We start from the raw sequence: 13,839 nt of genomic DNA on the forward strand, positions 1-13,839 counted from the left end.
GCTCGTCCTGCGCGTCCTACATGACTGCCGTGCACGCAGCACTTGCTCTGCAGACTCCAGGGACACTTTGGCACTCATAGCGGAGACCTGGGCCCTGTGCTGGGTCCTCAGTCCACAGTGGACTGAAGGTCTGAGAGAGGTATTTTTAAGTCACATGCCATCAAAACTTATCAGGTGCTCCCCTGTGCTCGTACTAGTACTAGTACGAGCACTGGGGAGGCAAAGATAAATACAACACAGAAGAGTAAGGGAAGACCTGACAAACCTAGTATCCTTGGCTACTGCTGTGCCCAGAACCTCTTAACTGAGTGTCTTTCCTCTTCTTTGCTCTAAACACTTGTAGACCAGTCGTGACTGCTCCTTCTTTCTTGCTACTTACCGGGCTCAGAGCGCAAACTCTGAAGAAGCACTGCAGCCAGGGTGCTGCAGTAACTGAAGAAGGTGCCCATGTAGTCGGTCTGTCTGCTGCCTGCTGGGGCCTGTTTGCCCAGGATCTTCTGGAGGAGCTGAGTCTGCATGTACACAGGGTGGGCCTCCGCCTCTGGAGCTTTCTGGGCCTGCTCCACCAGGGAGGACAGCGGAGGACTCCTAGGCTCTGAAAGGAGTAACGGCAGAAAGGAATTTGGCTTTAGTCTGTGCGTCGAGCTTTGGGTCAATTTCTAACGCAACTGCGTGAACTGGGCCTCTGTCCACTAGATGGCGTCTCCTGTAGCTTGGGTGCTCCACTTACAAGGCAGCTATAAAATCCTAAGTTGGTCGCATGTACAAGTGACTCCCAGTGAGGAAGAGCTTTGAGTGTGGAGAAATCGGGGTGGATGGTTGTCTTCAGCCCAGTGTCTGTGGGGTTGGAATGGCTTTATAAAGAGCACACAAATCTTTTGGCAAAAGGTTGATCAATATTGCCTGAGCAACTTTGGGGTATATTGCTCATTAGGAATAAGAAAGATGTATCAGCTAATGGAGTGTTATCCATCTCTTCATTACAGAGGGAAGGGAACAGGTAGAATTAGATATGGGACATGAGCTGGCGAACTTCAGGACTAGGAGGGCTCACTGCTGACACCCTAAGCTTCTGCTTCAAAGTGTTCCTTCATTTTCAGCCACTTCCTCTCCCTACTTCAGTCCTCATCTTCTCCCTCACTCGGGCCAGTACCTGGCAGCTCCAGTGCCTCTCTCAGCGACTGAAGGACCTGGTCCAGCTGCTGGAAGAGGGCGGCGTGGCTGGCAGCACAGTCCTCAGTGAGGCTGGGCCAGCATGTCTGCAGCAGCTCGGCAATGCTGCACCGTGGAGGACCTCCGCCTTTTTCTTCTCCACTCTCTGTGGAACGCAAATCAGAAAGAAAAAGTGAAGTCTCACGCTGACCTCATGTTCTGAGTCTAGGAGGAAAACAAAGGGAGAAAAGCAACTCACCTGATTTAGTTTGTCCGGCTGACATAAGTGAATAATTGAGAATCTTACTGATTTGCTGAAGAACAGCCGGAAATCCTCGAATGCCATCATCAGCGTTGAGGAGGACATGGTCTAGCCGTCGGCCTGGGCACAGGCGAAGGAAGAGGGAATGCAGAGAAAACAAGGTACTTTCGGAGATTGTTACTCAGTCCTGTGTTTACTTGTATAATTTCATCTTCTCTAATGTTAAGGAGGAAATATATACTGTGCCGTTTTGGGTGGCGACCAGCACACCTGGATTTTCTACATCTGACATTCCAGGGCTACCTCCTGCAGATGCCTGAGCTGTCCGCAGTAGCAGGCGGAGAGTCTCTGGAGCACCTATGGAATTGCTGTCCTAATTACTGCTTGTGGATTTGCCTTGGCAATGCCCTCAGCTGAGGACTTGACCTGAGATCACTTTCCTCTTTAGCTGCTTTAATCAGAATCTTGACTAGACTATAAACAATTTTATGAAGAGATTACTCATTATACCTCTCTTGTACCCCCATATATTTGGTATAGTCTGGAAACCCAGGAGGTACTAAATTAATTCCTAACTGACTGACCTGAGACTGTTTCAGATACTAAGAGTTTGAATAATACTGTATCCCCTTTCATTTTAGAATACAAGTGCTAGAGGAAGGGGAGGGGAGTTGTCCCCACCCCTCAAAAAGAATTGTGTGTCACAGTTACTTACTTAGCAGGACTATATGAACATTAAAGGCCATTTTAACCAACAGCTCCCCTGTTGCTGGGGAGGTGTGCAGAAAAGAGTTAACACAGCAGACCCAAGGCGTCTATCCTTAGAAAGGCATGCTTGCAAGGCTGGCCATTGGCTGGTTCCTGTGGATTTGGATGGGAAGCAGTTTCCTATACTGATGTTAAACTTGCCCTAAATGACGAGAGTGGCTCACTGTGTCTACACTCCCTGAACACGTGCTTTCCTTCTGAGAGCCTGGAATTTTGGTACACAGTGGGCGGAGGGTGCCTCTGTCACCACCTCCAGTGAAAACCTTGGACACTGTGCTTCTAATGAGCTTCCCTATAGACAACACTTCACCACTGTCACAACTCCTTGCTGGAGGAATTAAGCCCATCCTGTGTGACTTCACAGGGAAAGGACTCTTGGAAGCCTTTTGCCTACTCTTTCCAGACTATCCCATGAACTTTTCCCTCTGCTGATTCTGCTTTGTATTTTTGCTGAAATAAATCTTAGCCACAAGTATGACTATATGCTGAGTCATCTGAGTTCTCTAGTGAATCACCGAACCTGTTCATATTATAACCTATTCACCATTCCCCCCTCCCTGTTGCTGAGAGACAAGCATGTCTCTCTCTCTACTGAGAGAAAGAAGACATGCTTCTTTCTCCCTCACTGGTCAGTTCTTCCAATGTTTGGTGTGTGAACTTGGCCTAATTCTGTCTTCACATTCTTCTACCTTCATTCCTCCAAGAATTCCATGTACATATTTTGATATCATTTACCTCAAGGTACAATCCTCCCTCCAACTGAGATGCACTAAGTCTTCCTTTATACCTGGTTTACAAACTCAAGACCACCCCCAGGTTATAGGGTAAGTGGGGTCCACTCAGGAGGGGAATGCAATCTAAAGACACAAATTCCATTCATATCATTTTTGAATGTATATTTATTCCTTGAATTTATCTGTAAATCAGAAAAGAATTTCCCCAAAGGACTGCACACTGCTATGTCTAGTAAGAGGACGAGGCTCTCAACAGACTCTCTTTCTGCCATCAGATGATGGGACACGAGGAAGTGCACTAACACTCTGTTCTCTCTGTCCCTCCTTCCCCAGCAAGTACTTTCTCCTCGCACATTTTATCGGGTGTCTCGGAAATCCACTTGAGAAGTAAGGACTAGAGCTAAGGCAGCACACTCACCCCGGCTCTCAAGGCTGCTGTTCAGACGCCGTTCAGCTGTTTCCAAGAGCTGCTTGCAGGTTTTCCAGAGCTGACACTGAGAGCAGGCGAGGTCAAACGCAGCCATGGCGGGGGGGCTGAGGTCTCCCAGGACCTCTCTCAGGGGGTCGGTGGGCTCCACCAGGGTGCTGCTTATCCAGAAGTCCTCCTGCAGCGTGGGGACGGGGTCCCCAGATGGGCCGAGCAGCTTTTCCGTCACGTCAGAAATGGAGTAAAACACCATCCCTGGACACCCAGCAGTGGAGCAAAAAGTAAGAGGTTAAAGTGGTTCTACACACCACTTTCATTGTGAAAAGCAGTTGTTTAAAATAAAGTGTTTGAGGTCCTTCTGCACGGGGTATCTCCTATGTGCATTGGTGCCATCACTGCGGCTCCCTCCTACGGCATCAAAGCGATGGCGGGGACAGGAAGACCGAGAGGAACTCAGGATGGCTGAGATGAGTGAGGGCTTCTTCCAAATGGGACGTAAAAGGAGGCTGGGAAAGAATGAGGTGGATCTGTGTGCCGGTCAGAAAAGAAAATGCACTGCAAAAAAAAAGCAAGGTAGAGAACAGTACTTGTGGTGGGAGCCCATTTATATTAAAAACAAAAGGAAGTGCATATGTGTTTTTGAAGAGCTATTGAAAATTTCTGGGAGAACAGAGAAGGAGCCACGGTGACACTGCTTGATACACACACAGAGCCTAGACCAGTAAGATAATGTGAAGATGTGGGGCGAGGTGCTGCTTCCAAGAAAATGCGTCAATGTGGATTTACAGGTCTCTCAGAGTGCCCCACGCCAGGGCAAACTATGGCCCTGGACCACAGCCTGGCCTCTGTCCATAGGCTGCAGGCACTGAAGCAAGTTGCACAGTGGATTAAAAAGAGAAAGAAAAAAGGAATGAAAGCTTTTGCAGTGCAGCCAATGCTGAGAACTGAGACCTGTGAATCGCAAACCATTGGTATCATACACTACTTCTTCACTTTACAGAAACGTAAAAGATGTATTTTATCCCTGAATAACTACAGGGGGAGGAAATAAACTCCTAACCATCCACCAAAGTCTGAAATAGTGGCCAGAAAACCACATAGTAGAGACAGCATTCACATTTGTTAGTTTAGGTCACACAGGACAAGCTTAAAGGGGTAGCTCAAGTGGCAGGTATGTGACCACCACGATCTGGGAGGCTGGACACATGTAGAAACTGACTCTCAATGTGCCAGGACTACTATTCTTCAAGGCAAGTGTCCTGCTCTGGATTTCAGCTCGTCTTCACGAGAAACCTAGCATTTGGGTGGCTTTCCTCCTGAGACCCACCTTCCCCAGCCACCTCACTACCTATGGTGGCAGCAGGAAAGACTGACCTGCCGCTGCAGCGCTTCCAATGGCCTGTAGAGTTGAGCGGCCACTGCCTGTTCTTCGAATGGTGCTGCTACCCCCTTCCGAGCTCTGGTTCTCAATCTTGTGCTCTACTCGGGCCAGCTCCTGGATCACCTCCTGGTAGCGCTCCATGAACAGCAGCTCCCCTGAGCTGGGCGAGGACGTCAGGTTGAACGTGAACACCACCTGGTGCGGGAAAGGGAGGGGTGTGGGTCACAGTGAGCCCACTGAGTTGGGGAATGCCTTGAGATGTGGGATCTTGCCTATCATTAGACTGTAACTCTAAAACATCTGCTTTATAGGGTGGGAAGAACACTGCATGATAGAAGAGCTGATCAAATATAGAAATAACTTATTCAAGTCAGCAAGAAAGCCACCAAAACCCCATTAGAAAATTGGCAGGAGATATGGACAGTTTCAAAGAGAAAATACACGTGACTGATACATAGATGAAAAATGTTATCCCTTTCAGTAGTCCAGGAAACTTAAGTCATATTAATACCAGTTTGCATCTATCACAATGACAAAGTGTACAAATAAACGCTCAGGGGTGGTGGTAAAATGAACTGTCACAACCTTTTTGGAAAAGCAATTTGGCAAGCTATAAAGCTTTAAAAACATTTATATTCTTTGACTCCAAAATGTTCATGAGAAACTTTCTTAAGGAAATAATTCAAAAGGCTGATAATAATCTAAATGTTGAATAAACAAGAGAATGGTCAAATGCAGCTACTTGATCAGATTACTGTAAGGTCATTAAATCAATTATAAGGCAAATGTTTAAAATGCTTTATGTAAAATTTTAAATGAAAAATAATCTTGGCTATATAAAAGTTGCATACATCTTGGAGAAATAAAGGCAAAAAATATACTTCCCCTTTGATATTGCTCCTAGACAATAGGGTTACAAGTAATATTATTTTCTTTTTAATACTTTTGGTATTTACTTACAATACACATTGCTTTTTCTGTAATGAGGTTAAAAAATGAAAAGCTTTTATTAAAAAGAAAGATCAAGGACCCAGGAAAAGAACAGGAAGCGCGGACATTTAAGGGTAGAGTGTCGGGGGGTCAGAAATGCTGGGGAGGGCCCTAGCCTCCCTGGAGGGTCAGAATTACCATTATTATTAAAGTACAGGGCCTAAAATGACCAGAAGCTAAGCAAAGATTCTCCTATCACCTGGATTTCTCCTTAATTTAGTCCTCAACAACTGAGCTCACACAAAAGAAAAAGTCTGATCTATGTTTTAAGGGACGAGCACAGTGTGACAAATACACATGGACCAATGGAGTTTGAAAAATTAGAATGGTACATTTCTATGCCATTACATTTAAACAAGAGCAGAGGATTCATATATTTCTCACAGCTTGTACAGAATCCTCTTACCATGCCCATGAGGTAGGACAAGCAGGTATTATGTTTAACTCCAATTTTCTTTATTTTTTAAAAAGATTTTATGTATTTATTTTTAGAGAGAGGGAATGGAGGGAGAAAGAGAGGGAGAGAAACATGGATCAATTGTCTCTCACAGGCCCTCAACCAGGGACCAGGCCATAACCCAAGCACGTGCCCTGACCAGGAGTTGAACCGGCGATCTTTTACTTTGTGGGACGATGCTCAATCGACTGGGCTACGCTGGCCAGGACTTAACTTCAATTTTCATATGGGGATACAGAAGCTCAGGGAGGGTGAGTCTCTCTGATGTCTTCTTGTGCTTTTTCCTATAGAACATGAATGTTTTAGTTTGGTATCCCCTACACTTGTATATTGAATTGACAGTATTTATTATTAAACATTGTCTACATCATAATTTTTAAGTATATAAAATCATATATTTGTTCAGAAAAGGTTTATTAGAAACAAAAATATTTCCATGTTTTAAAATGGTAATATTGTAGCTGAATATTTTATCTTTTAAAAATACTACTTAAGAAAACAAGCCAATGCTTCAACAGCTCAAACCTCCTCCAGCTTGGGTCTTGAAATCTGCAAGGCTGAGGACCGGGCCGTGTCCAGGCAGACTCTCTCCTGTTTCTCCTGCTGCACGTGGCGCCTCAAACCTTCCCAAATGGCTCTGGCTGCACGAGTGTCCAGGTTTACCTGAGGCCCAGCAGGTCCCACACAGCTAGGGGCTGACTTCACATTCTTTACTATGACAAGGTGAGGCCTAGGCTACTAACACCTGCTGCTCAGCCCCTTACCTGATGGGCTTCTGCAAAGTTCCCCCGGAGGATGCAAGATACCAGCAGTGACTCAGGTGGGGAGAACATCATGGGGATGAATGAACTTTGGGTTTGGGGCTGCATCCGACCATCCAACTCATTCCTTCCGGACACAATGTTCAGGCTTCCCTCTGTTGGGAGACAAGAACGTGGCAGCCACGGACACAACAGTAACTGAGGAAAAACTACTGCTGTGACCTCCCACCACACTCTGATATCTTCAAGTTCCTTTCCTTTATAAAGATTCTTTATTTATTCTTAGAGAGAAGGGAAAGGAGGAAGAAATAAGAGGGAGAGAGATATCAATGTGTGGTTGCCTCTCTCATGCCCCCAACTGGGGGCCTGGCCTGCAACCCAGGGCATGTGCCCTGACTGGCAATGGAACCAGCAGCCTTTTGGTCTGCAGGCTGGAGCTCAATCCACTGAGCCACACCAGCTGGGGCTCAAGTTTCTTTTTAAAAAGGTGTGTAAATGGGTCTTGCTTTTTCCTCGATTGAAGGGCAAATCTATGTATGCTACTGTCTTTGAATACAAGACTTAAGTACCATTCTGTCCTCTCTGCTGATAGGCAACTAAATTGAGAGTGAAACAGCCCTTTCCCTACTGAAATCTGTTTGGCCATCTAGAGAACCAAGCTTCTTTTTTTGAAAAATTGACATATAATTGACTTGTAGTTTTAGGTATACAACATAATGAGTTGACATACTGTGAAATAATCACCAAAGTTTAGTTAACATTCATATCATCGCACATGGTTGCATTTTTTTTTCTTTTGATGAGAACCTTTTTCAGGAACTTTCAAATACACAATGCAGTATTATTAACTATAGTCACCATACTGTAAGTTACGCCCCCAGAACTTCTTTATTTTATAAGTGGAAGTCTGTATCTTCCTGAACACAACCTCCCCGAACTGCTCAGTCCAGGTTTTCACACCGTGGTGAATGCAACTCCCTACCAGGGCAAAGCTGCCTGGAGCTGGCAACGGGTCGGGTCGCCCATACCTGAAGTACTCGTGCTCAGCTCACTACTCGTACTTTCCAGGGAAGGATTGGAGCCTCTGTCCCGGCCATCTGGACATGTTAGGAAGAACAGAGAAAATCAACCAGCAAGTCCTTACAATGTAGAAAGTGAGAAGTTGGCTTGAAAACAAGAAGAGCTGGTAGTTAGAGGGAGAGGATAATGGTTAACTATTACACCTGGGCTTCTTCTATAGACAGACACAGTTCCTATGGACCAAAGGGGAAGGGCAGACTCAGTGGGGCCTTGACGCTCCTCCAGGTGGTAGCCTATACCAGTGGTCTCTAACCTGTGGGTCTCAGAGCCCCAGGGCCTCCAAGTTACTTTTAGGGGTTAGCAACCCCCATCTGCTCACTAAGCATTATCAATATTCTGAAGGAAAAAAAGCACAACTACTATGAACAGAAAGTAGTAGGCTGCAAAGGAGGGCACAAAACTAGCCAACATAGAAAGTTGTTCTCACACTTGAGTAAGACCTGGTCTGCTAAAGACCACATTATTTAAAGCCCTCGCAGGGGCGCCCAACCTTTTGGCATCTCTGCCATACCAGAGAAGAGTTGTCTTGGGCCACACATTAAATACATTGCAGCACGTAATCACAAAAAAAACTCACATTTTAAGTTTACGATTTTGTGTTGGGCCGCAGGTTGGACACCCCTACAGGGGAAAAGCTTCTTTTCAACACCTGCTTTTCCTAGTGAACGGGGCTCACTGTTCCTTAGTGTGGGCATTCGAGGGCAGTGTCAGCCCCACGCGAGGGAGTCTTCTCGGCTCACTGTTTGGAAAGGAACAGCCGTAGAAAAGATGGCTTGCGCACTTTTGGGACAGATGGGGCAGATGGATGCAAACTGTGCCTTCGACTCAAACCAACTAAGTGAGCAGCTTAAGGGCCTTAGCAACTCAGCCTTGACGTTTCCTAGGTTTCTCTCATAATATTCTCCACTCTCCCCAGTATGCTCACTTTTCTCATTGCCACTTAGCTGCAGTCTTTGCAATCTTCTGAGCTTGGTTCAAGAGTCAACTTTTTCAACAAATCTGTTTTTCTGACTCAAGAGATATCTTCTGTTTTCAGGCAGTGCCTCAGTGAAGTTTAAGTTTTTCATATAAACCATCTATGAAGATAACTCCAAAAAATTTTAAAGGCAAAGTCCTGATGTATGCCTCATCCAATTCCCTCAAGATAACTAAACAATATTTAATATTGTTTAGGACACAGGAGACTCCTAGGAATTCCCTGTTAATTATTTAAAAACCAAAAGGGCTCTGTTGTGAGTGGCACACGCAGGGCAGCCCGACTGCTCTACGTGCAGAATGGGCTTCAAGAGATTTTGGAAGCATAATTTTTTGGTACCTGGGCAGCTAGTGATCATTGGTCCTGGTACCTGTGTGGGGGGGGGAACCCCAAACTCCCAAAACTCAGCACCAAAAACCAAATGGAAATATGATTATGTAAAAACTTAACACTCCTATATAAAATTTCTTAAGAAAAATTCAAAGTCAAAAGACAAAATGGAGAAAAAATGTTAGTACGTAATGACAGAATATTGTCCATAATATATAAGGAGCTTCTTACAATTCAGGAAGAAAGATGAACCCAACAGAAAATATGGACCTTAGACATGAATAGGCAGCTCACAGAAAAAATATAAATAGCCAGAAAATATATGAAAACATTCAATCTCTAACTAAAAACAAATATTAAAATAAAGGTATATATTGCTGTATTAATCATGTTGGCAAAGATTTGAAAAAATCTGATACTACTCATTTTTAATGAGTGTATGTGCAAATAGGCACTCACAGCATTTGGTGGGAATGTAAATTAGGCCATCTTTGTGTTTTTAGGCAATCTGGTAATATCTTAATTTTATATCCACATTTTATCCTCAACTTTGCTATTCCACTGTTAGAGTCTTATCCCACAGATACACTCACACAAGTATGCACAGGCATGTATGTCCGGGGCTGTTTACTGTGGCACTGTTTATAATAGTAAAAAACCCAGAAACGATTTAAATGACCACAAAAATGTACAATTTAAATGACCACAAAAATGTATGATAATGAAATGTTAAGCAGCATTCAAAATGAGTGAAACTAGTAAGTTCTCAATATACAGTATGCATTTCTAGTATGATACAGACATATCATACTATAAAGGACACAGTGAAAAAAGTTACAGTTCTCAGTGATATATCTGCATATATAAAATTATATACTTGTACTGTATGGAGAAGAAAACTATTGGCATGGGGTTACCTTGGTAGAATGGGACTAGGGTAGTCTTGGATTGCTTCTGTTTGTTTGGCCCACGTGCTTTATCTTAAAGAGTATTAGACAAGTGGCGATAGACCACTTGCCTGGTGCACAGGAATGAGGCAAGAGGAGAGCTCGTCAGGTTACCTGCCCGGCTCCTTCGTGTCCGACGGCCCCGGCGGAGACTGGGGTGCCGTGTGGCGATGGGCCGGTATCTTCGGGAAGGTTGCTCCTCTGAAACAGCAAACCCAAAGTGTCACCTGGCAGAGTGATCAGTGTTGACTTTGACCCACCTCCTGGGGTAACAGGAGGGGCAGACTCGGACTGGGCCTTGAGACATGGTTCTGACACTAGTTGCTATGGTAACATGCCTTGAGTCGTGGTATAACTCCCACGCACTCCTCGCTCTCTCCCACATTCCTGGGATTTTTCTCCCTCCTCACTTTCTGGACCATTGGTTCTGTACCTTCTCTCACCTGAGCCTTGGTTGCTTGTGACCACCTTGTATCTCCACTGGGCCTCAGAGAGAACCTTGGAAAAGCGGTGCAGGCGGCTCTGCAGTCCGTCTCTGGTCCCTGAGCAGCTCTGGCCTTCGGGCAGCTTTGGCTCCTCAGGGGGGCTATGGCTGCTGAGCTCATCCAGCTGCTCCTGGAGAAGCCTGAGGAAGGCCCCCATTGCAAATTCATCAGCCAGGAACCCACTGATACCACTAGTGAAGTGCTTTAGGTCCAAAAAGCTGTGCCCATAGGGTCTGGGGGAACTGTCTTTTGTCTCTGTCCTCAGACAACTTGGAACTGCATTAGCAAGGTTCCTGGGGACTCCCAGGGAAGCCGGTTCTGACTTCCTCTCGGGTTGCGTTATGTGCTGAGGGCTCTCTGGAGGGGACTTCAAGCCCAGCAGCCCCTTCCCATCAACATCCTCCTCCTCGGCATAGTCCTCGGGCAGGTGAGGCTCTGGGTGCAGATCGGCAGAGGTGATGAGGAGCAGCGAGAAGATGTTTTCTAGAAGTTCCAGGCACAAAGAGTCAGGAATACTGCGCAGATACTGCTGACACCTGGCCAGGTATTTTGAGAAGAGGTCTGAAGCACCTACAGGAGCATATATGAGAGAAGTGGACAGAGAAAGAGAAGAGAAGAAATGCAGACATTAGAAACATTACTTGCCAGACTCAAATGCTCTCACAACTTTAGCTCTTTATTTACTTATGTTGTAATGACTAAGGGAAGTATGGTCACAGTCAGGAGAACAGGACTCTTCAGCGATGTCTTCTCATGATTTGCAGAAAGACTTTGTTACCTGAATTAAAAGTACAGCTGACTGAATACTTGTTATTTTGTTTCTGCTTTCCATATATTACATTATTCCTCATCTCTGACAAGCACTCCAGCATACAGACTCCTCACTCTGGAATTCTATTTTCACTGGTTGATATACGAATGGGGATCAAGGGCTACCTAGACCTCCTGAGAAATACTCACTAGTCAGAAATGACCAAGCTCAGAGCCGAAGGTCTGTTCCAAAGCTACAAGGGACAGAGAACAGACCAGCAGTCACACATGGCAAGTTAAAGTTTTGTAAGCTATTAAGAAAAATGACAGAGGATAGGAAATACCTTCTTTCACACTGTAGTTATGACCCATGACATTGAATTAGAGGCTGCATTAAAAAAAACGAAATACAACAAGCAATCAAGAGCATACTCTGTTTGGAAGGGTGAGTATGTTGTTCCTCAAAATGGATTTCAGTTTATATATCAGTTATACACATATGTACAAAAACACACAAATTACATGACTATGGGCAGACTGCAGTATAATGTGAAATGCTATTTTTATTGTGGACTATAGTAAAAAAAAGCATTTGGAAAACACTGCACTAGTGATCAGACTCTATCAGAACTTAGGCAAGTCACTTGCTTTCTTCATGTCTCTCTGATTAACACAGGCTCATAAATAGGTGAAATTATTCCTGGGCATAATAAAACCAAGGGCCACTTCCCCAATCCTGGTGGGTTGGGGTTCCTACATAAAGGAATCTCTGGAACAAGTTACCAGCTCATATCAGGAATGGGGGCAGTGCTGTACCTGAGGAGGACTCATTCACTGGCCCTGTAGCTGCGGCCAGGTCCTCGGAGGGGCTGTCTTTGCACTCCCGGCACACGGTGTGCTGGTGCGAGTTCACGCAGAGGGCGTAGATGGCGTACTTCATGGCACAGAAGCCCTGGTACAGTGTCAGGTTCTGGCACTGGCTCAGGTGCTCAGGGGCCAGGGCATCAGCCGAATCTGAATGGTAGAGAGGCAGAACTTCAGAGCTGGTTCTTTCAGGTATGGGTTGTAAGGATGGCTGAAGCAAAGAGATGCTGCATTTCTCCGTCCTTTCTGTCAGTTTGATCTGTTCAACATAGCCCTCGTGGTGCTTTAATGAGACTTTTCCTTAAATTTCTTAAAATTTTGGCTTCCCTTTTCTAAAAAATGAGAACTTAGCAAATGTGTAGTCTACCTAGTGCCACATTATCTAGGAGGTAGGCTTAAAATGAGCAATGAGAGCAAAGGAAGCAAACATTTTTTTGAAAAAAAATTTCATCTTTTAAGAAAGCAATGAAGCCCTGGCTGGGGAGCTCAGTGGTTTAGAGCATTGTCCTGATACCCCAAGGTTGCAAGATGGATCCCTGGTCAAGGCACATACAGGAATCAACAAGCGAATGCCTGAGTAAGTAGAATAAATTGATGCTCTGCTCTCTCCCCCTTTCTCTCTCTCTCTAAAAGAAAAAAAGAAAGTAAAAAATAATTAAAAAAGAAAAGAAAAGAAAGAAAGCAATAAAGCAGACATGGGGAAAAACACAAACTCTGAAATTCCTCGTACTCCTTTAATAATTTAAAACTTCTCATTAAAAAATACTGTGCTTGAGGAGAAAGGGGGGCACCGTAATTTTTAGAGTCTCTAAACATCTTAATTTGCCTTCAATCCTTTTCATATTAAAAGTACAACATTCTTCAAGAAAAAGCATTAAATGTAGCGAAGCAAAGGAGAAAAAAATATCACCTGTAGTCCTTCCAGCTAAACATAACCATTGTTTACAGTGTTTCATCCCCTTTGATAGTTTTGCATATACGTATGTGTGAGTGTGTGGGTACACTGAGTGTCATGACATCTTCTATGCTACTTAATTTTCCTACTTCTTCTTCTTTTTTTTTTTTTTTAAGATTTTATTCATTTAGCTTTAGAGGGGAAGGGAAGGAGAAAGGGAGAGAAATATCAATGTACGGTTGCCTCTCATGTGTTCCCTGCCGGGAACTGGCCTGCAACCCAGGCATGTGCTCTGACTGAGAACTGAACCACAATCCTTTGGTTCATAGGCTCGCGCTCAATCCACTGCGCTACACCAGCCAGGGCAAATTTTCCTACTTCTTAAAAATCCATTATCGTATAAACATTTGACTATGCTTCTTCCTGAACTAAATTTCTGATGGCTGCGTCTAGTGCTACTGAGGCACAGTCCTCCAGGGCAGGAGTTAGGAACGCTTTCCCACTGTGATATCGCAATAAACCCCTTTAGGTATAGGCTTCCTAGCAATGCCTTCTTCGTTTGCCAAAGTCAGGGTAAGAA

The 13,839-nt window shown here is 44.7% G+C and overlaps 1 protein-coding gene and 1 non-coding gene across 3 annotated transcripts in view; one reads left to right on the forward strand and one right to left on the reverse strand.

Annotated features, from left to right (window-relative positions):
* Window positions 1-13,839, reverse strand: part of ZFYVE26 (zinc finger FYVE-type containing 26) — a 61,345-nt gene that overhangs the window by 35,671 nt on the left and 11,835 nt on the right. Inside the window, exons 10-19 of one of the 2 annotated variants that reach the window (XM_037125902.2) lie at window positions 12,317-12,514; window positions 10,709-11,320; window positions 10,380-10,466; window positions 7,961-8,029; window positions 6,936-7,087; window positions 4,718-4,919; window positions 3,335-3,598; window positions 1,412-1,534; window positions 1,154-1,318; window positions 380-595 (exon numbers count right to left, since the gene is read on the reverse strand). In XM_037125902.2, the coding sequence (XP_036981797.2) occupies window positions 380-595; window positions 1,154-1,318; window positions 1,412-1,534; window positions 3,335-3,598; window positions 4,718-4,919; window positions 6,936-7,087; window positions 7,961-8,029; window positions 10,380-10,466; window positions 10,709-11,320; window positions 12,317-12,514 (2,088 nt within the window). The remainder of the gene's footprint in view (window positions 1-379; window positions 596-1,153; window positions 1,319-1,411; window positions 1,535-3,334; window positions 3,599-4,717; window positions 4,920-6,935; window positions 7,088-7,960; window positions 8,030-10,379; window positions 10,467-10,708; window positions 11,321-12,316; window positions 12,515-13,839) is intronic. The other variant, XM_037125903.2, reaches the window with a different exon arrangement.
* Window positions 9,230-9,362, forward strand: LOC119034824 (U11 spliceosomal RNA). Its single transcript, XR_005079647.2, has one exon. It is a non-coding gene; the product is annotated as a U11 spliceosomal RNA (small nuclear RNA).

Source organism: Artibeus jamaicensis, unplaced genomic scaffold (assembly GCF_021234435.1).
Source record: "Artibeus jamaicensis isolate MK-2021 breed Jamaican fruit bat unplaced genomic scaffold, CSHL_Jam_final contig_851, whole genome shotgun sequence".
NCBI classification, from domain to species: Eukaryota; Metazoa; Chordata; class Mammalia; order Chiroptera; family Phyllostomidae; genus Artibeus; species Artibeus jamaicensis.